The sequence below is a fragment of the Beta vulgaris genome, chromosome 3 (assembly GCF_026745355.1).
Source record: "Beta vulgaris subsp. vulgaris cultivar EL10 chromosome 3, EL10.2, whole genome shotgun sequence".
Lineage (NCBI taxonomy): Eukaryota > Viridiplantae > Streptophyta > Magnoliopsida > Caryophyllales > Amaranthaceae > Beta > Beta vulgaris.
The window spans coordinates 51,966,984-51,990,730 of NC_079204.1; the positions used below are offsets into that span (position 1 = coordinate 51,966,984).

The window sequence follows — 23,747 nt, forward strand, 5'->3', positions numbered from 1 at the left end:
CTATGTTTTCACATCAAATTTCATTACCATGGATATTAACTTGGAAATATATTCAACAAATTTACACTAAAATTCATTACTATAACCACCAAACAAATTAACCAACGGACCGTAAGGTGTTTGGTAAGTAGCTGATAGATGATTGTTATTTTAGTAGTATAAAATGACTAATAAGAACATGAGCACAACTCATTATTGTAATTCTATTGTTTATAATTGAAAATTTGAAGAACTTTAGGACATAAATGTAATTTACCCACTCGTTTCCAAACTTTTAAATTAAAAAACTCCCTCCCAGCTTTTCCAAAAAGAGCTTTTGGGCCAAATAAAAATTTTCAAACCTCTTTCTCCCTAGTATTCAGATTAGAAGATTATCTAATCAAATTCTCTAAATTCTAATATGAGTTGAAACCTCTAATTTTCCTACTGAACTTCTCTTTACTAAAGAAGCTTATAAATCGAAGTTGCTACAATAACGTCATGTCCTTAATTTTAAATTCTTGGAATTTATATTGCCTGTTATTATATTGATTTTTCAAGGGAGTTATGATATTGATTTTGAAAAAAATAATAAATGATTGCATTGGATCTATGGGTCTTAATTTGATAATTGAGGTTATACGATCAAGACTTGTAATGATCCCTTTTTTAAAAGGGGAGAAGGTTTATACATTATAGTACTCGATTTCCTTGATTGTTACAGATGGAGATTGTTACAATAACATGTAGATTTAGTGGTCAAGGGTTCAAGAACAGGTACTCAGATAAAATAAATTTTTTACATAATCATCCTTTGTCCTCCATTAGCATGACTTGTAGTTATAGCAGACATGGTGCTACCTTGCAGATTCTATGGGTATGCTGTTCAATTGGCCAGAATCCGTTACTTGAACAAAACTAGATCTCGTCAAATCATATTGAATATTTGACGATACATTCCGTACCTTGCTAAAAAAACCGATCCTTGTTTACCAACAAATCCAATTCTCTCTCGACACGTTCCTCAAAATAGTAAAAGACAATCAAACAATTCTCAATCATGCTATTGTATCTTTAATTTTTTAACCACTTTCAAGAAAGTAATTTCCGCACTAGAAAATTAAGAAAAGGGAGAAAATGTTTCTTTCTAAAAATAATAATTTAAAGCTACACTCGTCTTAATTAACTAGTTAAACAATAAAATCAAGGAAAGTCCCTCTTAATTAACTTTTCTCAATAGCATGTCCTAGACTTGCATGAGCAGTAATGAACAAGTTAATATTTCCATTTAATACAGAGTTTAAGTCAGGTGTTTGAATACCAGTTTTTACATCTTCAACTAGCTTATATGGCTGCAACATGTATCTTCGAGTAACTTGCTTCCATAAATCTATAATTGCATCCTTGTTAATGCTGCTCAAACTATTGGTTTCTTGCTCAGACATCACCACAAGAAGCTTTGCCTTTAAGCGATTAAGCGCCTTCATCTTGTTTGCAAATTTATTCCTCTCTCCTGCAATAGAGTCTCAATCTCATAAGAACAATAGGTGTTATAACTTTCTTACATGGGTTATGTGCTTAGGTTTGATTACACAAAAGAATCTACCCAAGAACTATATACTGAGCCATTCCAACAGATCTCACTATAGGAAATACCGAAATATGACTAATAGCAATAATTACTAGAACAAGCTTATCTAGATGATATTGTGGCATCATGATAAATCACTACCCTAAAGTTGAAGTTTCCATGCACAGTATCTAAAGTTGAATTATTGTGGCGTGATTTGGGTGGAAAATAATAGAAAAGCAGGCCACATCCACGACGCCGCTACTCATCCATAACTAGCCCCCTCTGTTCTTTTGACAAAGGCTTATTGTGTGTGGATTGTGGAGATATATAAGGAAGGAAATGTGGGACAAAACTCCCTTCAGAAAATGCTTGTTCTAACCCTCACCACTTTGCTTTATCACAATACTTGGTATTTAGTTTAACTCCGAGGTTACTAAACGCAGCCTCACTTTACTAATGCAGCCCAAAAAACTCTTATAATCATATTCTTTCTAAAAAAATCTCTCTACAAATATTCTCTCCTCTTCCCTTCTAACTGTTAGAGGAAAAAACTTCATAGAAGACCTAATACACAAATTTTAATATGATATTCAATAGACGAAAATTTTGACTCAGGCGAATTTCAATCTGATGTATGTTGTTCATTTTTTTCATCATTATGCATTGTCAAAAAATTATTACGCATCGATTTGCCTTATTTCGTGCAATCTGCATGAAATATAATAGACTGTTTCGTTCAATCTGCAGATTGCACGAAAACAGTCTATTCTGTTTCGTGCAGATTGCACGAAAAAGTCTATTCTCTTTCGTGCAGATTGAACGAAACAGTTTATTATATTTCGTGCAGATTGCACGAAACAGTAAATTCGAACCTTCAATAATTTTCGCAGTTTCTTCCAAATTGTAACTCGCAATTTGCTGTTTGCTGTTTTGAAACCACGAAAATGGAAAAGGGAGGAAGATAAATCACTGAATTTGTTGTGTTGTTATGTAGAAATCACTTGAAAATGGATGAATTCTTAGAAATTAAATTGATACAACCCTAGAAAAAAGCCAGAGAAATGGTAGATGGAGAAAATAGTCAGAAATTGGTAGATGGTGAATGGAATTATGAGGGATATTTTAAGTATTTTTCTGGGTTATGTTAGTAAAGTGAGGTTGTCTTTAGCAACCATGTTAACTCCTTGTCCTCCTTCCATCCCCGAGCTAGGTAAACATATACCATTTTGTGTGTCCCCAAATTACTAAGTTAATATAACCTTTTTAGCAAGTGTTTCTCTCTCCTAGTGTCCTATGTGCTATGTAAACTTAGTTATGGGACGGAGAAAGTAATATGTATTGCCATTTGCTACATAGATACGTCTTAATTTGGTAGCAGGGAGGAGTTTTCAGTCAGCAGAATTTATTGCAGAGAAGATGAAACATGTTCTTGTATGCTGTAAAGCCATTCTTCTTGTCATTCTTTCCTATTATCTACCTCACCAAAACCTAAACTCCAGCTTTCGTCTTCAAAAGATGCACACGAGCGCACACATAGAAGGAAAAGGGGAAGAGGGGGAGAGAATACGCATGCCAGTAATGCCACTCGTTAAACCCTCATAATGATGAATATATAAGTCAGCTTAGGCTCATAACTTACCTGAGGATTGCACACAAATGCCAGTAGGAGCGTGATTAATGTGGACAAGAGGTACAATTGGCCCAACATCATTTTCACTTGATGTATAGGAAATGATTAGATCTTTATCGTCCAGTAGCAATTCCGTGACCGGCTCAAGAAACAGAGGAATAACATCTACAACTGCTAAACTAACCTGCACAGGAAGACAAAGAAACAGTGAGATGTACGATAATCTCAGTCAACACTCACTAAGTCACTAGTAACATAACAGAGAAAAATGAAGTTACATAGTTTATAAACTAGACAAAGTGAAAATTGTTGTCTCTTAACTATAGAAGCTTAATTAAGGTAATCTCATACCCCCCCCCCCCTGAAATGACTGCCAATTGCATATCCGTTCTTATAGTAGCCTCTTTTCTTCTATCAGCTGTCTTTTCTCTTACAAGAATCTTAACTTGTGGTCATGTCTTGCCGTCTAGTAGAGTAGAGGCTTCAGCAAGCAGAACCTATCATAGTCGCAAGTCTGTTTACAGTTGCAAACTCGCAACTGTTGTCATAGTCAACAGATATCTTAAACTTACAGGTTACAGCAGAACAAGTATGACTGTTTTGTAGCAATAGCTACAAACAAGCAATGTATTATTTCATCTTTTATAGAAATTAAACCGTGTCATTATGATAAAAGCACTATTAAGAGAGAGTAACAGAAGATACCAGAAGTTATGCAAATAGGAATAACGTCTACTTTAATATGGATAGATCCATCCTAAAAATGCTTCAATCCTTTACTTAGAACGGATTGACATGTATACCTCTTGGAAACTTGATTCATCAAGTGAACTCCTCATTCGGTGAACGCCTCTTTCTCCGATTAAAAATCCATAAGCATACTTAAACTCAAACTCAATGGTGGCAGACTTGATTCCCCCACTGTTTGCAGAACACTTCTCCAGTACTCTCCCTTTGTGACCTTGCTTTTCAGCCCATTTTATATACATGCTTAGAAGCCGTTCAACCCATATCTGTATTTGGAAACTCGTAAATGCATAAAAGAGAAGCAGAAAGGAAATTATATGCAGACCTGAGAATTTAAGCTAGGGTCTGATACTCTGATCTGTACTTGAAAGAAGCATATAGCCGGTCAAATTCCACAAGGGAAGTCAAAGTCTTATATAGTTGTGCAATAAGGGACAAGTATTCGGCCCGTTTGGTTAGTAGTCATAAATAGTGGTAATGTTAATGATATTTAGTGTAAATTTGTTAAGAAGTTCTCATGTTAATGACCATGGGAATGAAACGTTATCACAAAACATGAGTTTCCCTTTATAAATTTCCATTACTACCCAGGCACCCAATACCACCTTCCCAAGTGGTAATGGATATTAATGAGATTTTAGGAAGAAAATGGATATCTTGGGATGAAGTAGCATTACCATAGATAATGTCAATGGATTTCTAGTACAAATTTACACTATAGTGCATTACCATTCTCACCTTTTATGGCTTCTTACCAAACGGGTCGATATATGTTTTGAAATGTATATAATCTGTCTTAAGAATTAAAAGATACGATTCTACAAGCAAAAATTAATAAATCTCAACCAGAAAAATATTCCCACTATCTTACTCAGAACTTCGTTCTTTTACCTAAAGAATCACTTAACAAAACTAATCAAAACTTGTATTAAATTATGACTTGAACTTATTTGAACTAGTCTGAAGTTATTTTTCTTGAAACTTAATCTTATAAGGTGGAGTCAACTACGACTCCTGATTTAGATTCATATTTTATGCAACTTTTAGTTTCACGGCAACACATAAACTGCACAATAGGATTTTTTTGTCATAATGAGGCACGGAATCCAAAAGATGAACATGAGATGCAGACTCCCGTCTTGACAACAGCCACAATTTTTTTTTACCGGAAATAAGATCAAGCCTTATTATTGCACAGCAAACAGGAGACTCTAGCGACCAACAAAAAGTAGATAGTTGTAGGTTGATTAGTCCAATCACTGTTGAACTCTAGCGATCATGCAGATATAAATTAGTTAAGTATATATCCTATATTGTAGTACAAATTCTTAGGAATTTCGGGGCATACCTAGAGCTAGGTGTACCTAAAGCTATTTTTTTCTCATTCGGATGGCTTAAATGAGCAAAAGTTACCCTCAAATGAACAACAAAAAGAGACTTGGATACATCTAGCTCTAGGTATACCCGGTAACTTAATAGACATGCTGCTATTGTTGCTGCTATTGTAGTGCTAATACTTCAGTACATGTATAAAAGAAGCTAAACCTCTGAATAGATGCCTTTGTCTCCAGCTCTAATAACAAGTGATGCTCCATGCACATCATAAGGACCTTTCAAAAGCTTGGACATCTCATATTGATCTAAGAACTTGCTTATATCAATTGATGCGTTATATGCTTGTTTAAAGAGTCCAAAATTTACAGCATCAGTTTCTGCCAGCTCCTTTATGAGCTTTGCTTCTTCAATCTGAATCAATAAGCTAGTATAAGACAGTTTGTAGTCTAACATTCCAAGCATGAAGCTAAGCAATAGGCTTGAAATTATTCCAAAAACAAACACAGGTAAGAAAAAATGAGATCATGTGAACCCAGCGAGACAGAGATGAACATCAGAATCAGAATCCGTTGCCACTTTCTACAACTCTTATAACCGGTCTACCATGTAAAAGCTGAATAAATCATATTCCCTCTGTTAGACATTAATTGTCACATATGTTATTATAGGATTTCCATAGAAAATTGTCACCTTTTCTACTACAGTGATCATCTAAATTAAGATTAAATTTCCTGGAAAGTCCCAACTAAATTATAGAGCTAACTATTGTATAAAATCAAATCATATCCTTAATTATGAAGAGCTAGAATAACGTGACAACTAATTTCACACGGGGGAAGTATAAAACATCAAACATTTGCAAAATTAGTCACGCTCAGAACACATCATGAAGCATACTTCAAAGTAACAACTCAAACATGGAAAAAAGGTACAAGAGTTCAATCATCACAATATTCTTGTAGAAGAGATCTGTGGTAAACAATATGCAAAACTCTTTAATCAAATAGTTTAGTTAAGATTAAAAAATAACAAGTTGATCATAACCTTAAATGCAAGGTCTTTGAGCGTATCAACTACTTTGGCACGATCAGCTAATTTCGCAAGCATCTCATTTGATTTTACAGGATCATCCCATAGGTTGTAATCAAGCATCTCCTCCTCTCTCCAGACATGCATCTCTTCTTCAAGATGAAGCACTGTTGGTGCCAACATCTCACCACGAAGAACTGCATCTTCAATTTTCTTTCTCAGTGAAAACATCCCTAAATGAACACACAATTGCTGAATTACATTGACAAAGGTAGCAAATTGCATACACTACTAAACACACGGGAACATAACGGCAAAATGACATCATAGACTCAAGAGTCAGCAGAACTGTAATCAGTTCATCTACTCCCCTACCTCCGACCCCCTGCAATTTTGCTGGACAGTCAAGTAGCCTAACAGCGTTTTACCAAATTTTTCTCCTGGAATTGATGGAGAACTTTCTTGGAGAAAAAATGGAACAAGGTCTGGTATCATCATATTATGTCACATATTCACCAAGGCATATCCAATCACATAGAAACATTGATGGGGTTCCCTATCAACAACCAATTAGCAGTAGGTATGTGGCCAACTAAAATTATACACCCTGCTTACAACACTGTCCAAAAGTCCCAACCTCTTTTAGTTAAGGATTTACCATGATTCGACCAAAAATAACTTCTATACAAGTTGTCTTCTGCGTGTCGTCTCTCGCTCACTCCATCAAAGCAGGAAACTAGGAGTACATTTGGAAATCCATTCTTTTGTCAAGTTTGACAATACAATCTTAAATTTTTTCTTTCTAAGGACATGTGATACTATGAGCATGTTTGGTTTAACATTTTTGGGCTCTAGGAAATGGAATCAAATACCTATTCCCTTTTTTCTTGTTTGGTTCAACCTCTCCTCGATCCATTACCATTACTTATAGTGGTAATGGATTTACCTAGTTCTCTACTTTTCCTTCCCCCTCAAGTAAAAAAAATCCATTTGTTGGTGGTAACTGTTTCCTTTCCCTTTCCCTTTCCAAAGCTTGAACCAAACACCCAATAAATGTGTTTTTTTTTTGTGTAATTATAAAGCCAACCCATTTAAATTCATACTACAAAAGGTCATACTTTAGTATATCCAGCCAAAAACTGACTCCATGAATTATATGACATGCATACTACAGTAGAATTTAGAAATTGCAGTAACCAAAAAAGAGCAACGCCTAGATGGTGCACATGCTTATATGTAAAGTATCGTGCACACATATATATGGATAACAAGCCAAAAGCCAAATGTACATGAATAACAATCCAAATAAACACATGTACATTGCCAACGAACGAAATGAACATATGTATATCTCTATTGATAAATGTTCATTGGTATTAGTCTTTATGTGTATAATCTAGTTCTTCATGTTCATCGTATGATTCTCATCCTATAGACAGATAATTTGGGAAAAAGAGCAGAAATTTAAAGAAAGAAGACATAAACAAAATAGAAATTGCTTTGAAAGAAGAAGAGAATAAAGCAGCAAAATAAAAGAGAGAAAGAAAGGGAGGTTACCGAGTTGTTTAAAGACTCTATTGTTGTCATCCATAGAGTGAGAAGCTCGAAGTGAGGAGCAGAAGATATGGGTTTGGGTTTGGGTTCGGGTTCGGGTCATCTTGTTGATTGAAGCTTGGCAATTCCATTCCCATTTGGAGCTCAAGGACAGAGGTTGAGGCTTTGCATTTGCCGCCATTTTTGAAGACCCCCATATCAAACGGGAACCTATAGTTTACTCGTCTCCTTATCCAAATCCTATACTTTGTTTCGCTTTTGTCTTTTTTAGGTTGTCTCTGCGTAAGGGGAAGCCAAGGCTATCCTCTACTCCGTTGCTTTTTAATAGTTACACTCTTAATTTTTTACACTGTTTATTTGATTTATCTTTAAGAGAAAATATAATCATATAAGATCTTAATTTATTTCGATATATATTTTAGAATATTGATTTTTTATATTTTTACAAATACAAAGTTAGAGATATAAAGGTTTAAAGTAGTGCATGAGCATACGTGAAAAGTGCAAATATATCTATTAAAAAGAAACGAAGCTAGTATATTTACTTAACAAAATTAAAGTGAAATGAAATAAAACTATGAGAGGTGAACTCTTTTGTAAAAAAAACTATGTGGGGTGAACCAAAGTAAAATTATGAGAGGAAAATAATTAAACTAAAATCGCGCTGAAAAAAATAAAGTCTTGCTTAGTTAGAATTATTTACACAATAACCCTCCCTTACCACTAGATAATAGTGACATTTGAGAATTGTAATAGAGAGAAATGAAAGAAGGAAGAGAGAGAGAAAATGATCTCCTCTATTCTGTTATTATCAAGTTGCCAGAATATTACAGTAGGAATGTATTTATAGTATAGTTAGTTATAACAAACTAACCAACTGAATACTAATAACAGAAAGTAAATGACATCAGCTATTTATACATAACTCATATTCCCCCTGCAAGCTGGAAATGGGAAGAATGAACCAATCCAAGCTTGGAAGAAAGTTGCTGATGTTGAGGACCTGAGAGAGGCTTTGTAAGTATATCTGCTAGCTGAAGAGAGCTTGAAACATGAGAGGTTTGGAGAAAACCCGAAACCACTTGTTCTCTCATAATGACAGTCTCTATTCAAGTGTTTTGTCCTCATGGAACACTGGATTCTGCGCAATGTGTTCAGCAGCAGTATTATCACAAAATAAGTTAATAGGCAGTTGAACTTGATGATTTAAATCTTGCAGTAAACCCTCAACCACACCATTTCAGAAGCAGCACTAGACATGCTCCTATATTCTGCCTCAGCAGAAGATTTACTCACAGTCTTTTGTTTCTTGGTTTTCCAAGAAACCAAATGAGATCCCAAAAACATGCAATAAGCACTTAATGACTTGCAGCTAAAAACACAAGAGCTCCAATCAGCATCACTGTAGCCTTGAAGATGTAAATCACAATTAGCAGAATAGTATAGGCCTAAATCAACTGTGTTTTTAAGATACTTTACAACATGAAGTGCTGCTTGCATATGAGGTTCCCTTGGACAGCTAAGGAACTGACTTAGGTGCTGAGTAGTATAGGACAAATCAGGTCTTGTAATGTTCAAGTATAGCAATCTACCCACAAGCTGTCTATACTTTTCAGGGTGTTCAAGAACCTGACCAACATCAGTGGATAAACCTAGACCCTTAGGCAAAGGAGTAGTGACAGGTTTATCATGAGAAAGCTGAAATTCTTGAACAATATCAGAAATATACTTTCTTTGACTCAGAAAAGTTCCATGAGTATTCCTGAAAACTTCAATCCCTATAAAGTACTTCATTGCACCCAAGTCTTTGATTGTAAATGCCTTATCAAGAGATGATTTGAGCAAATGTTGACAAGTACCAGTTAAGACCATATCATCTACATAGACTAAAGTGATAAAAAATTCACCATCTTTCTTCCTTGTGAATAGAGAATAGTCTTGGGTGGATTGAATAAAACCTTGTAGAGACAAAAACTTACATAACTCCTTATTCCACTGCCTAGATGCTTGCTTTAGACCATATAAAGACCTTTTGAACTTGCAGACATCACCAGGTTTAGCTTTGGTATACCCACACAAGGAGGTTTCATAAACACCTCTTCCTCCAGAAAACCATGCAAAAAAGCATTATTTATGTCAAGTTGACAAAGAGGCCATCCTTTGGCAGTAGCAAGAGAGACAACAACTCTGACTGTAGCTATTTTTGCAACAGGAGAAAATGTGTGAGTATAATCTTTGCCAGCTACTTGTTGATACCCCACAGCCACCAATCTTGCTTTATATCTTTCCACAGTTCCATTAGGATTAAATTTGATTTTAAAAATCCATTTGGAAGCAATGGCTTTCTTTCCTGCTGGTAAAGAAGTCAAGGACCAGGTATCATTTTTTTCTAAAGCAAGTATCTCCTTATCCATGGCATCCTGCCACTCAGGTATCAAACAAGCTTGAGCATAAGAAGTAGGTTCAGAAAGAGAAGAAGAAGAAGAGGTAGCAGAGAAAAATTTGGAAGTAGAAGCAGTAGGAATAGTAGGACAAACAAAATCTTGTAGTTTGAGAGGAGGTTTAGTTACTCTATTAGAATGTCTGATAGCAGGTGGATTAATATGTGGAAGAATATCAGTAGAAATTGGATGAGTAATAGATTCAGAAAGGGTGGGATCATGAGCAGTAGTAATAGACTCAGAAGAAGGGGAAGTAGAAGAATGAGAGATAGAAGGAGTATTGGAAATTGAAGGAGGAGGATTTGGAATAGGTCTAAGGTCTGGAGACATAACATGAAGAATAGGATTAGGTACAGTATGAGTAGGGACAGATTGCTGAGCAGATAGATCAATAGGATTCTGGATACCAGAAGAAGTATGTAGATGATGAATGCTATTAGAAGAGGAAGATGAATTTTTAAAGGGAAAGGAATTCTCTTGAAAGAGAACATCACGAGATACAAAACACTTCTTGGTGTTTAAGTCATACACTATCCTAAGAAAACACACTTGACAGCTCTTGGACTGAACTTATCTCTGGTTCTATCAGTGGTATGGGCATAGCAAAGGCATCCAAAGACTCTAAGAAAGTCATAATCTGGTTTATGATTAGTTAAAATTTAAAAGGACTTTTCCAATTAAGAATGGGAGTAGGGATCTTGTTGATAAGAAATGTGGCAGTGAGGAGACATTCTCCCCAAAAACAAGAGGGTAAATGAGCTTGAAATTTCAATGCTCTTGCCACTTCAAGAAGATGTTTGTGTTTTCGTTCAACTCTTCCATTTTGTTGGGGGACACCAAGAATGCTTCTTTGATGATAAATACCTTTGTTACAAAACAGATCAAGACATTGTTCTTGTATGATCTCAGTGCCATTATCAGACCTAATGCTTGTAACTTTTTTATTGTATTGTGTTTCAATATGAGATAAGAAGTTGGCAATGGTTTTATAAACTTGCTGTTTATTTTGTAATAGGAAAGTCCAAGTAGTCCTACTACAGTCATCAAGGATAGTGAGGAAATAAGAAGCTCCATGAAGTGTTTTAAGTCTATAAGGACCCCAAAGGTCTATGTGGATGAGTGTAAAAGGATCAGGGGCTTTGGAAATACTCCTAGGAAAAGGTGATTTATGGTGCTTGGCAAATACACAAATTTACAAAAGAAATCAGGAGAATGTGAGCAAATAGAAGCATTCACATGTTGCATTCTAGACATAGAAGAATGTCCTAGTCTAGCATGAAGGATATCAATAGATAGTTTAGATGTAGAATTGACTTTATGTGGTGGAATATATTTGTCAGAAGAGATTGATGAAGATATATTTGGGAAAGAAGAACAAACAAGCTGATTCTGAGGAGACAGAAGCACATTGAGATAATAGAGACCACCTACTTTAATACCTTGAAGAATCCTTTTCTTATCAGCATTCACAAACACACATTCATCACAAGTAAAATGAACTGTGATCTTGCTATTATCAGCCAGCTTGCCCACAGATATCAAGTTATGTTTAAAACTAGGCACAAGTAGCACATCATACAATGTAATATTTGCACATATCACTACATTGCCAATTTCAGAAACTAAAGTATAACTACCATCAGGTAGTCCTACTTTGATGGCTTTAGCAAGTTTTCTCTTGACAGAAAATAATTTAACATCATACACCATGTGGTCAGTTGCACCAGAGTCAATAATCCATATTGATTTAAGAGATATACCTGCCAAGTGAGCAGAAGATGCAAGGCTGTTAGAAGATTCTCCAACACCTTGCTTGTGTTGCATTGTTTTCAGAAAATCTTGAAACATTGAATGTAACATGGCATTATCAACATGATTGACTGATGCAACAGATGGACCAGCAGCAGAGAAATCAAGAGGAGTCTCTTCAAATGTATTTTCAGTAGCAACATGAGCACTCATTTTTCCAGAATTGTGATTAAAACCACCAGGTTTCTTGTGATACCAGTCAGGAAATCCAATCAGCTTGAAACACTGGTCTTTAATGTGTCCTTTACCCTTGCAATAATCACAATACAAGTTTAACTTCTCCAGTTTTTCTTTCTTCCAATCTCGCTTTCCACCAGAACTTCTTTGAACTGCAAGAGCACTAACTTCTTGAGTAGAATAATTGATTCCAGAAATCTGCTTTTGTTTTTCAATTTGTTGAGCCAAAGCAAAAGCTCTATTAATGGAAGGTAAGGGATCCATTGACAGAATGTTAGTAATAACATTGTCATATCCATCATTAAGACCAAGCAAGAACTCAACTAACTTCTCTTCAGCCTGAAATTTTGCAATCTTCTTCATGAAATTGCAGCTGCATTTAATCATAGCACCACAGCTACAATATGGAAAATTCCTTAAGTTCTGTAGTTCATCCCATAATCGCTTCATTTTGCCAAAATACACCACAACAGACATGTTTTCTTGCTTCAATTTCTCCAAATCCTTCTTTAACTGATAAATCTGAGGTCCATTGGATTGACCATACCTCTCACAAACTTCACTCCATAGTTGAATTGAACTCTCCACAAACGTAAAATTCTCACTAATTTCCTGGTTCCATAGAATTCATAATCCAACATGTAATGAGATAATCACATCTAATCCACCTATTGAAATCCTTATCCTTATTATCAGGTTTCGTAATTGATCCATCAAGAAAACCAAGCTTATTCTTCGCAATTAATGCGCGTTTTACATTTCTTTTCCAACTAACAAAATTAGTTGAATTTAAATTGATTGCAACTAACTTGTTCATAGTCTGATCAGAATTAGAAATGTAGAAAGGATCATTATAGTTGATACTTACATTGCTGTCATTATTGACAGGATTATCTCCAGAACTTTCTGCCATTGTTAAGAAGAAATAATCTCCAGAATCTTCTTTCACACTCTTTAATCTCAGAATTTGATCAATCAAAGATCATTCTTGAATTCATATGCAGGTTAAGAAACGAACCTGCTCTGATACCATGAGAATTGTAATAGAGAGAAATGAAAGAAGGAAGAGAGAGAGAGAGAAAATGATCTCCTCTATTCTGTTATTATCAAGTTGCCAGAATATTACAGTAGGAATGTATTTATAGTATAGTTAGTTATAACAAACTAACCAACTGAATACTAATAACAGAAAGTAAATGACATCAGCTATTTATTACATAAACTCATAACATTTTTATTTACAAAATTATTACTTGATTGGCAAATTATGTACATTAAGAAGTTCCAACAAACTATATTCACTTCATCTTATTCCACAAACTATCTATTTCTCTTATTAGAATTGAACACGTTAGAAAGTTCATACCAAACGAAAACACCTTTTCTAGGTATTCTATATTAATTCCCAAACCAGATCTTAATAAATTTAGACATGATCACACAAATTAAGGGACAAAAGAGTATGATTTTAAAAATATTCTACTTCTTCTATTTCGTTTTAAATACAACAAAGAGATATTATTTGTGAGATAAAATATTGTTTTGTTGCATTTAAAACGAAATAGAGGAGTATTTTTTATTTTGTATACTTCCACTTAGAAAATTTATCTTTAATGCTTTGATTTCAAATATTTAGTAAAATATGGTAGTCAATAGATCATAATCATAGTACCAAACTACCAATTAGTAAAATTATGACACATCAGTGACAAATAATAAGACCATAGGTTCTAATTAGCATACCAATAGAATTACTAATATCTAATTTTGAATTATCAAAGTGCTTAAAGCATAATTCAATTGGATACACACAACAGCACAAGTCGATGTATTATGAGTCCGGATTCTCTAGAGTTTTACGAAAACTCTATCTATCTTATAGAGTTTTTTTTAGAACTGTAGAGGATCCAAAGCCATACACTATTACTATTGTGTAATGCAGTTTTGAGACAAGGGCCTTTTCATAGCCATTTTCTTTGCCCCAGTTGCAAGTTTGCAACTTACAAGATGAGAACGCCATGGAAATGCTTCCTTGCCCCAACTAAAGTCCCTTGTCTAACAGTCTAAACAAGCGACAGGTAAAGGCCATAGGTTCAAGCTAAATCAATGCAGTCATAAGTAATAGAAACTTCACTTGAAAAGCTGAAGGAAGACGAGTTACCAAACGAAAAATATGAACATCCTCTAAATGGCCATATCACTGCTTATGTTCTTCATTACCAACTTAGCTTACACATACACTCGATGATCTAGCAAAAAAGCTCGTGCTGATTCTTTTCGTTAAGTATCCAATTCAATCCTTCAGCAGTGTCAGCAAAGAACAGCAGATTCCACCATGTAGTAGCTAACTACAACTCCTCTAATTGCTATAGATACCAAAATTATAGATAAATAAATTTACATCTATGCACTAAATACTAATGCTTCTGAAACAACACTTGGGAGGTCTCAAAGAGATTCCGCAAACTGAGGGGCATCCAGATCAAGTTCTTGTTTCATAATACAGTTCATAAACCACTCACTACTGAAAGTTCGAACCCCATTTTTCACAGCTAGCAATGCTTCCTCCATGTCTTCTTCACATGCAACAAATATTGTTCTTGATTTTTCGATTGTTTTTCCAAAACTAACATTTACCTGAATTTAGAATATGAAAACAATTGTTAAGGATATATTAAGGATATAACTTTCTCCTCTCTTCTGAAGTAGATAAAGCTTTCCTACAACAGTATTGGGGTGTTTTAAAATCAACAAATATTGTTCATTGAATGCAAGGTGCAATACTAAAACTATGAGAAGGATGAGTGAGTGGAAACAAGTAAATACGAAACTCTAATTCACTTCGATGAAATTTTAAACTGAAATAACAAACTTTGCCAGACGGAAAAGATTTCAAGTAGCTGAGACAGCCAAAACTTTGAACTTAGGCATTAAGCAAAGTAATAAAAACGAACTACAGACAAGGATTCAATAGGGTGATGCTTCTAAAATGTGGCACATGAGCTCTCTGGGCCACTGCTTTGACCTTGCTCCACCCACTGTACTAAAGAAAGAGAACTGTATTGTGTTAAGCATAACTTTCAAACACATCCCTTTCAAGACTATCACCTTACTAGCTAGTTCATGTCCTTTTCAATATTGTGTTAAGTTTTTCACTCAACATATGAAAATGAAGCAACTAGAGAATGTACACTTTGTCATGTTCTTACTTTTACGAGGACACATTACAACCAATAATGAACCCTCTGATTAATAAAAAACTTACATCACCACCAGCAGATCTGACGATTGCTGAAAACATCTCAATATGGGGATGAACGTGAGTTGTAAGACAGATATTATATCCTTTGAGCAAAGCTCGAGGATTTCTTCTGGCTCTAAGAACAGTGTCTTTTAGATCAACCCTAAACTTCTTTTGGTATTGCTCATCCTTGAGAAGGAAGGGCAGTTCATCTGCAAAAAAAATTCATGTCAACCATTTGAAATCACGAGAAATGCTCATGGGAATGGTCATGCATTTAGAAGCAATCTTTCATGTAGAAAGAAACAATAAAAAATGTATGCCCAAGGTAATCAGAAATTTTACTCACCCACGAATCTGCCTTTCCTGGAACTTTCTTTTAGCCAATGAGGTGAAATTATCCAAGCCCTGCCAAATAGTTAAGAAGGTAGAACTCAAACACATGGTTCCTTAATATTATTAATATCTATGTGAGAAAAGATACTTCCCCTTAACAAAAAAAAGTGAGAAAAGATACATCCTTGATATAATGATATAATAATAATTCCACCTATCTCGTAAACATTCCCCATTGAATATAACAAAATATATAAAAGAACTGATAACAACAGCAATAACGTGAGGATAAAACTAATCTATCAGAAATAATCTTGTATAATTAAAAAAAAGACACATGGAAATTAGATTTTAAAGTAAAACTAAATGAAGTTACTATAGAGAACATGGCAGATAAATTATACACAAATTTATGTTCAAGATTGAGTAGGGACATTAACATTTCCAAATAGCAAGTAATTTTTTTCCGGATGGAGTATCATAAGCCAAAGTAACTATGTTATTCATGCTAACCCTGAGCATAAAGCAGTGCAGAAGTTCAAAGTTTTTCTGACATTGACCGCAAGAACATGTGTGCACAAGCTTCCATCAGCGGCAACAGCTCCACCAAGATCTTCTACTATCTGTACCCATAACATCAATGCACAACTAGACTTAACAACATAAGAGACATAACCATGAGCAGAAAATACAGAATTCATTATCCACAATTTAACCAGTCAGATCATTTCTATGAAAATCAATTTAGTATTATAGCCTGATAGGAAAGAATTGTCTGCATTCGGAATATTTAAGTCACCAGCTGGATGGATTTTACATTTAGTTTAGAGTTTAGACACATAAGAACAGGTTCAAATATGTCATTCACATAAAACTATGCGCACCTTTGTAAGATACGTTTTTTTAGGTCCATCAGCAATATCCATCAACATGATATTGAAGTTTTTTGCTCTTGCCCCAGATTCATCACCAGACAATATAGCATCTACGGTCTTGCTAATCTGAGATGAAATGTTTTCTTCTAATCCCAAGCGTATTCCATCGGAAGGGAAATTTTCTTTGTCTTCCTTGTCTAGAACCAATACAGAATCTGAACATGACTGATCAGATACATGAGCAGCCTTTACTCTTTTGGAATGCAATGATGATGAGGAAGTTTCCCAAACCCTCCTCTTTGTATTTCGCTCATAAGTAGAAGATATTTGCTTGGCAACCACTTCAATTGATTCTGAATTACCTACTGCATCAGCATCCATTTTCTCATGGACAACCAACTGGTGGTGGCTCTGTGTTGACATAATCTCTGATGATCCAATGAAAAACAAGAAAAGAAACAGAATAAATGTAACTAGGAGGCAAATTTATGAAGTGAGAAAAGCTGAACATACTACTGCATATTTCTGCAGAGTTGCATCACAGAAGAATTCCTAATGTTTCACAGTATTAGCTTACATGAGCAACTAAATCCTACTCCACTTCATATAATACAAAGCCAATCAAGATGTTCATAATTGATGTCAGGAAAAATAGGTAAATCAGAGGGAGGGAAGACCTTCATGCACCCATCAGGCGAGGTTTCTGTCTTCCCTAATGGTTAAAGTAATAAAGTATACAGTTACTGCATCAAGAATAAGCCAAAAAAAAAAAAAATTCCCATGCATGGAGAAGGGAAGGGGGGTGTTTACCGTTAACATGCTAGTTGGATTTGAGAGACCAGAATCCTTACTCATGAAATAGGCGATTATTAGACTAAGGGTCTGTCCTCTTAACCATATTTTTGCTTATTTTCAGAAAATAAAGAAAAGTTCAGAAAAAATAAGAAGTTCAGCACAAATAAAGTGAAGTAAAGAGACCCTAGACCATACATTCTCTAAAACTGACCATTTAGTTTCAGGTTTTCTTGGCCAATACTAGTTGCTGAATCTGGAGCAAAAGCCTCCCCGGTACTAGCTAGGCTGTAAAACTTATCAGTTGACGAGACTGACTTCATGGCTGATTTCAAGCACAACTTAATTGAACAATCCCCAGTACCATGTGGAATCTCATTTAAATGAGAAATCATGAGTATTGAACCACCAGGAAAGCATAATGCCCGGCGGATATCTGCCCTTATAGGAAGCCTACGAGCTCTACCTTTAGTATCCACCTCTGCTATTGATACAAATGCCTGCAATCATATTTACATTGTTTAACAAGTGCACAGATAAAAGGGATCATAATGATAAATGACTTCATAAAAACTTATGATATGCTGAATAAACATCTCCTGATTTTGCCACTTGGGCTTAAAGAACCAAAATGGAAAACTCTAACAAGAACAGATCCTATTGCAATTATTTGACAATTGTGTCGTTGGACAATCAATATCCAGAATATAGAAAACATGTTTCCATTAGTAAACAAACCAAGGTCACATGAGCACAAATAATAGGATTTGTCAGTAGCTTCTGCCATCCACAATTAATTCACAAATAACAAAATACCTGTTTATGCCAAAATCCTTCTGATTCTTTGTCTCCCCAACACAAAACTGTGGATATGCCCACATCCTGTAATCTCTTTCTTAATTCCATGTATAAGAGTCGACCAACTCCCTACAGAGATCATTCAATTATAAGCAAGGAATTGGTAGAATTGGCCAAATAGATATAAGTTAAATTGAACTAGAACTCTAGAAGACACTGCAATAATACTACTATAAAGCAATTTTTTGTAAGAAAAGGAAAAGAATAGCTTGTTGAGTTCCTCTTCGTTTCTTGCAAAAATAGCCTTCGCCTCAAAGCTTACAAGTACTTTCTTTTTCTTACTCTTTTTAATAAAATAAGCAACAAAAGGCAGCAATGCACAGGAATCATAGCAAATACACCAGAAGGTGACACCAAACTCCAAAGAAATGATAGATCATAATTATAACCATCAACTTCAAAAGCCACAATATACAATACTGTCTGGTTCTAGATCACCTATAATGAAGAAAGGATGTGACAACCTTGTGCCGATATGATGAACTAACAGCAGCTAGTGGAATTTCAGCATATTGTGTATCAGTTGGAATAATTTGATACGTGATTGCTGCAATAACCTGCAAAAGTGGAGAAAAATGACTCATTTAATAAACTCTGTCACGCTACCCTTTTCATTTATGAGGTTTTAGCCCCTTGAAGAGAAGTACAAGCTGATAAGTGTGATATTTTCCTTGCATCAATTGAACATATATTCAAGGATGACCGGAAGAGTAGGACAGAAAACAGCCCTTATAACTCACAAGGTTAGAAACTCAAAGATGTATACTAAATAATACGGTATAATATTAGTAGAATATACTTGTTTTAAATTGCTTGAGCCTTGAGGTATGAAGTTTTAGCTTCATTACTTGTTACACCTTCTCCAGAAATTATAAGACTTAGGTGAGCTTGCAAGCATAAGTGGCAAAATGAAAAACATCACTACCACACAACTTCTTGGAGGATTATGGCCACAGATTCATACGTCTCTGATGGAAATATTCAGCATAGGCAAACCAGTAGGAGCAATTTACCTGGTCCGAGTCTTCAGAACACTTCTGACACACGACCAAAGTGCAGAACTTCCTAGTAAAGGCCAAGTAAAATTCAATTAATCATCAGAAGGAAACTTAAAGTTCCTTTATTACCAACCACCTAAGACATGTCAACATGCCAAGAGTGAATTCAGTTCCCATTGTGTTATAAGAGCTAAAAAAACTGGATTTATTTATATAACACGGAAAAAAAAAATGACAATGGAGTAATGCCGATAGATGAAAAAAAACAGAAGCAAAATAAGAGATAGTAAGAGCAACATACCCACTTGAAATACATCTTTCAAGAAATGATGATTGTTTTCCAGTGTTAGCAGCATAGTTCATGGCAGGCAGCTCTTTCATGTATAAGCTTAACGTTTCCTGTGTACAAAGGAGTGAATTTGCATTCAAGGTGGGATATCTCTTGCAATAAACATTGCATGACATGAGGCAACATATCCAGTTACGCTAGGCATAGCATACCACCAGTCTATCAGAGCAAGAGTAGATACAGGCATATAGCGACGTAACAGGTCACAAGGGCCATGACAGGAAATATTTTTAAGATTTACAGGTGATACATCTGATACTGCTAAAGCTCTCTATCATTCAAGAGATGTAGCTGTATATCAGCAATTCGATGCCTTCATATCATTGGAATGGATGTACACCGTACAGTATTACATAATTCCTGCAGTACACTTTTATTCTTCAGTGTACTTAATCTATGACCAGAGGTCCACAGGTGGCCCGTAACTCCAGGGTCCTTCATCAACAATTTCAAACAAGATCATTTTCAATTTGCTCCAACATTTTTAACAGTCATTGTATTACTACATAACCCTCCGCTCCCATTTAATTCTCATCCATCAAGAATTTTATGTGAATACTTCACTACACAAGCTCTGATGACGAACCAAGGTTCTGGAATGAGTGGAATGTGTTCGGAATCTTCCTTTAGCTTGTCTCAATTCTCATAGACACGTAACCTTTTAGTATTACATTAGTTTGAGGCCATGTACTCTGCTAGTCCATTGACCTTGCATAGCAATTTGCAATCAGTTGAGTAGTAAAATATTTCAAACTCGTCCAATGTTCCAATTCACATAACACTAAAAATGAGTGAAAATTGCTCTATACTTCTACTAGTCTTACATGCACGCAATGCGTGCGATAACGTGTGATAACAAATGAAGTAGAAAATAAAATTAATTGGGTAAAAAAATTGTTTTTACATTTTGTTTTCTCAAAAAACTGATGTTTAGTTTAAATGTCTTACTTTTCCCCCCTTTTTTTCATTCAAATGAAATAGTTAGTTATCCTCTATTTTTTTTTCTTTTTTTTTTTCTATTTTTTGGTGTCCCCCATGTGTTGTCTTATATAATAGAGATTATATGCTTACACTAAGCATCCGTTTGGTAGTGCGTAAAACATACTATTTTCCCTAGGAGTAAAATTGCTCTCCTAATGATGGAAAACCATTTTCCCTCCAAGATGAAGGGAAAATTGTTTTCCTTCCTTTTCCTTATCTCTCTTGTACACTTCTCCCACTACCTCCTTACTTTCCCTTTTATTTCCTTTTGTTTCATCATTTTTCTCATATTCAACCAAACAACGGAAAATTAATTTTGGAATTGTATTCTCCTTTGTAAATGATTTTCCATGAAAGTCATTTTACACTGAAAATGTTTTACACCCAACCAAACAGAGCCTAAAACAATCTCCCATCAACAGACTTCTCAAATTTTACTTCGATATATGCACTTTTTTTAGTATTCAGGATTGAAACGTACTGATATTATAAACTATAAAAATACAAACTATTATGACTTGGTACCACAAAAAATTAACGTTCTTCCTAAATGAGAGGGAATAAGTAGCACATTGTCATTAAGCCGCGCCAATCGAATAAGTAAAACGTAAACTGTACCTGAAGCAAAGATTTGGTACGAGTATCGGCGTCTTTAGGATTGATAACCAAGAATTGACAATCTACATAAGTAGATCCCTCATCTTTTCCTCAGCATTTCAACAAAAATGAATAAGCTTACGATAAAATCAAAATTTGAATTCATAATTAAACCCTAAGTTAATCATTCAATTACCAATTTCTCCAAATTGTTGGCTTTTATTAGCACTTTCCATCACTGCAATTATCATTCATCAACAAACATAAATAAGCAATTAAATCATGAAAATATAACACTTTTTCCACCAAAGAACAAAAATTATCAGTTTTTTTACCTGAAATTTTGATTTTAATCCCTTTAGAAGCAGAAATCAGCAAATAATTTTGATTCTGTTCGCATTTGAAGCTCTTAGAAGTTCCTTCGACCAACACTTCGCAATTCCCTAAAATATAAACCAAGTAAAAAAAAAATTTGAAATAGAAAGATTAAAATGAAGTAATAAACCCTAAAATTTGCAGCAAATGAAGTAAATTAAATGTTAGGTTTTTAGTGTAGCATGAAATTTTCACCGATTGGAATAGGAGAGAGATTGATGGAGGATGAGGGTTTCTTCCGCGCCATTTTTGAGTTTTCTTTTTTTGGAAATGTTGAAGGTTTTGGAGATAGCGAAAGCTTCTTATATAATTTAGCGCCAAATTTTGTCGTATTGAAGAGCTGGGCCTAAGGTCTCCACATTTGAGCACATTGTCTGGGTATAACTTGTGGGCTATACCCTAATTCCATCGTTCATTGGTGATATGTAATTCTCTCGATCCTCATACTTCATCCGTTTCTTTTTACTCGCTACACTTCTCATTTCACGGACTCCTAGGCAATTTTTGGAGAAGAGAGAGGTAGAGAGTAAAAAGAAAAGGGACCCATGTGGGAGGAGAGAGATAGAGAGAGTTTATTGCCCAAAAAAGAAGTGTAGCAAGTAATGTGAAACTTCCCATAATAGAAAATATAGCGAGTAAAAAGAAACGGAGGAAGTATTAATCGATACAGTTTGACGTATACAAGATTTAGGAGCTTTATTTAGCTTTTTTATGTTATTGTTGGCAGGATGTCTCAGATGAGTTGTAACTAGCCTTCAATACAAGTGATGTGTGTGTGGATTATTTTGGCATAGTTAGTGGAATATTGTGCCTTAACTTCTTAAAGTAGTGTTTTGGTATGGCAGGATGTCCCGGATGAGTTATAACTAGCCTCCAAAGCACTTGATGAGTGCGTGGCTTATTTTGGTGATTATTCTTGAATTTCATCTAAATGTAGTTTTAGAGAATGTAATTTATAATCATTATTGGTACTTATTAATAAATTATCATGTTGTATAAACACATAATATAAAAATTGCTTGATGAAAAAGTTGTTTCAATAGGAAAGTACGAAAGAAGATTGTATTTTGTGTTTAAAAATTGTAATGCGGATTTAGATGTAAAGTTATATTGTCAAATCAAATTTATGAAAGATTTTTCTTTTGTTTGATTGATAATTTTGTTCTTTATGCCAAAACTTCTTTGAAGGTTTTATTTCAAGTTGTTTTGTCATTGCTTAATTTGTGAGAAATTTTCCATAAATACAATTTTGATTGCACATTGATATCCGATGGATTTAAAAAATCACACATGATAGGATGCAATGGCATTGAATTGACATAATTGGCCTTGTCATTTATTAATCATGGATATACAGGGAGGTTTACTGTAAATTTAAGTAAACACCACATAGACCTGTTTTGATTTATATAGTTGAGATGAACTTATTTTTTTTTTAATAATCATTACATATTTCTCCTAAAAAGTAAAATGTTCATACTATCTTAACTGACACAAATGAGAACTACGATTTTTTAAGTGGCTCGGTCATGTGAAAGGAAAGACATGTGCATGAGAGAGATATATATGTGACAACATCATGCATTTCAATTGATCTATAATATAAATATTAGTATAGACTATAGATATATCTAAATTCTTGGGTGTAACTGTTATACCATAATTATGGTATAGCAAAGCTCAAACCATCGTTTCTTTGTAAAAGTAACTCCAATGACATGAAATAAATGACATAATGACATGATGATTCATGTCATTGTTTGTAAAGTCCATGTCATTCTTATTGGAGTTTATTTTCATTATGTATGTTACACAATAAGTTATGATGTAACATCTTACACAAAAGACACACTCATAGATATTAATGTAGCTTAGAATATGTTTTATGTTCTAATATGAACTAAGTTAGTGACAGATTAAACATTTAAAAAATTAATCTAAGACGACAAACTTATTTATTCAGATTTGATTTGTTGATTACTCCATCCATTTATGAATAAAAATGATGGTGACAGATACATTCTTTTAAATTCATAGTATTCAAAATATATCTTTACCCTTAATTTACAAA

General features: G+C 34.5%; 4 protein-coding genes across 5 annotated transcripts; all 4 read right to left on the reverse strand.

Annotated features, from left to right (window-relative positions):
* Positions 1-1,099: 1,099 nt before the first annotated feature.
* Positions 1,100-8,110, reverse strand: LOC104889427 (peptide chain release factor PrfB3, chloroplastic). 2 transcript variants are annotated; one of them, XM_010674646.4, is made up of 6 exons: positions 7,851-8,110; positions 6,309-6,526; positions 5,475-5,675; positions 3,986-4,195; positions 3,192-3,366; positions 1,100-1,492 (listed from the first exon to the last, which is right to left on the reverse strand). In XM_010674646.4, exons 1-6 carry the CDS (start codon positions 8,026-8,028, stop codon positions 1,203-1,205), a joined length of 1,272 nt encoding a protein of 423 aa, XP_010672948.2. In that variant the 5' UTR covers positions 8,029-8,110; the 3' UTR covers positions 1,100-1,202. The 2 variants fall into 2 exon arrangements, with proteins under 2 accessions (XP_010672948.2, XP_048497599.1); XM_048641642.2 differs by lacking the exon at positions 5,475-5,675.
* Positions 8,111-9,053: 943 nt separating this feature from the next.
* On the reverse strand, positions 9,054-9,719 carry LOC130590846 (uncharacterized mitochondrial protein AtMg00810-like). Its single transcript, XM_057393425.1, has one exon. The coding sequence runs from the start codon at positions 9,717-9,719 to the stop codon at positions 9,054-9,056; it is 666 nt and encodes a 221-aa protein (XP_057249408.1).
* Positions 9,720-9,859: 140 nt separating this feature from the next.
* On the reverse strand, positions 9,860-13,187 carry LOC130590847 (uncharacterized). Its single transcript, XM_057393426.1, has 3 exons — positions 13,143-13,187; positions 11,525-12,886; positions 9,860-10,687 (listed from the first exon to the last, which is right to left on the reverse strand). The coding sequence occupies exons 1-3, from the start codon at positions 13,185-13,187 to the stop codon at positions 9,860-9,862; spliced, it is 2,235 nt and encodes a 744-aa protein (XP_057249409.1).
* A 1,244-nt stretch (positions 13,188-14,431) lies between these two features.
* On the reverse strand, positions 14,432-22,022 carry LOC104889428 (hypothetical protein). The gene is made up of 14 exons (XM_010674647.4): positions 21,872-22,022; positions 21,637-21,744; positions 21,498-21,539; positions 21,323-21,405; positions 19,676-19,773; positions 19,390-19,441; positions 18,841-18,933; positions 18,335-18,445; positions 17,733-18,018; positions 16,736-17,154; positions 16,365-16,474; positions 15,865-15,923; positions 15,540-15,727; positions 14,432-14,911 (listed from the first exon to the last, which is right to left on the reverse strand). The coding sequence occupies exons 1-14, from the start codon at positions 21,921-21,923 to the stop codon at positions 14,723-14,725; spliced, it is 1,890 nt and encodes a 629-aa protein (XP_010672949.2). The 5' UTR covers positions 21,924-22,022; the 3' UTR covers positions 14,432-14,722.
* Positions 22,023-23,747: the final 1,725 nt, after the last annotated feature.

Bases quoted from the DNA above. Each gene is read 5' to 3' on its own strand.
- LOC104889427 (XM_010674646.4), bottom strand. From the start codon at position 8,028: ATGGCGGCAAATGCAAAGCCTCAACCTCTGTCCTTGAGCTCCAAATGG. The intron at 6,527-7,850 runs GTAACCTCCCTT...GTGTTCATTTAG, and splicing joins TAGAGTCTTTAAACAACTCG to GGATGTTTTCACTGAGAAAG. The intron at 4,196-5,474 runs GTTTAGCTTCTT...TTCCAAATACAG, and splicing joins ACAAAGGCATCTATTCAGAG to ATATGGGTTGAACGGCTTCT.
- LOC130590846 (XM_057393425.1), bottom strand. From the start codon at position 9,719: ATGGTCTTAACTGGTACTTGTCAACATTTGCTCAAATCATCTCTTGAT.
- LOC104889428 (XM_010674647.4), bottom strand. From the start codon at position 21,923: ATGGCGCGGAAGAAACCCTCATCCTCCATCAATCTCTCTCCTATTCCA. The intron at 19,442-19,675 runs GTATGTTGCTCT...GGCCTTTACTAG, and splicing joins GAAAGATGTATTTCAAGTGG to GAAGTTCTGCACTTTGGTCG. The intron at 14,912-15,539 runs GTAAGTTTTTTA...TTCTAAATTCAG, and splicing joins TCAGATCTGCTGGTGGTGAT to GTAAATGTTAGTTTTGGAAA.
- LOC130590847 (XM_057393426.1), bottom strand. From the start codon at position 13,187: ATGGCAGAAAGTTCTGGAGATAATCCTGTCAATAATGACAGCAAT. The intron at 12,887-13,142 runs GTAAGTATCAAC...CTATGGAACCAG, and splicing joins CTGTCAATAATGACAGCAAT to GAAATTAGTGAGAATTTTAC. The intron at 10,688-11,524 runs GTGAATGCTTCT...TCTGGTATCCAG, and splicing joins CTATGTCTAGAATGCAACAT to AATCCTATTGATCTATCTGC.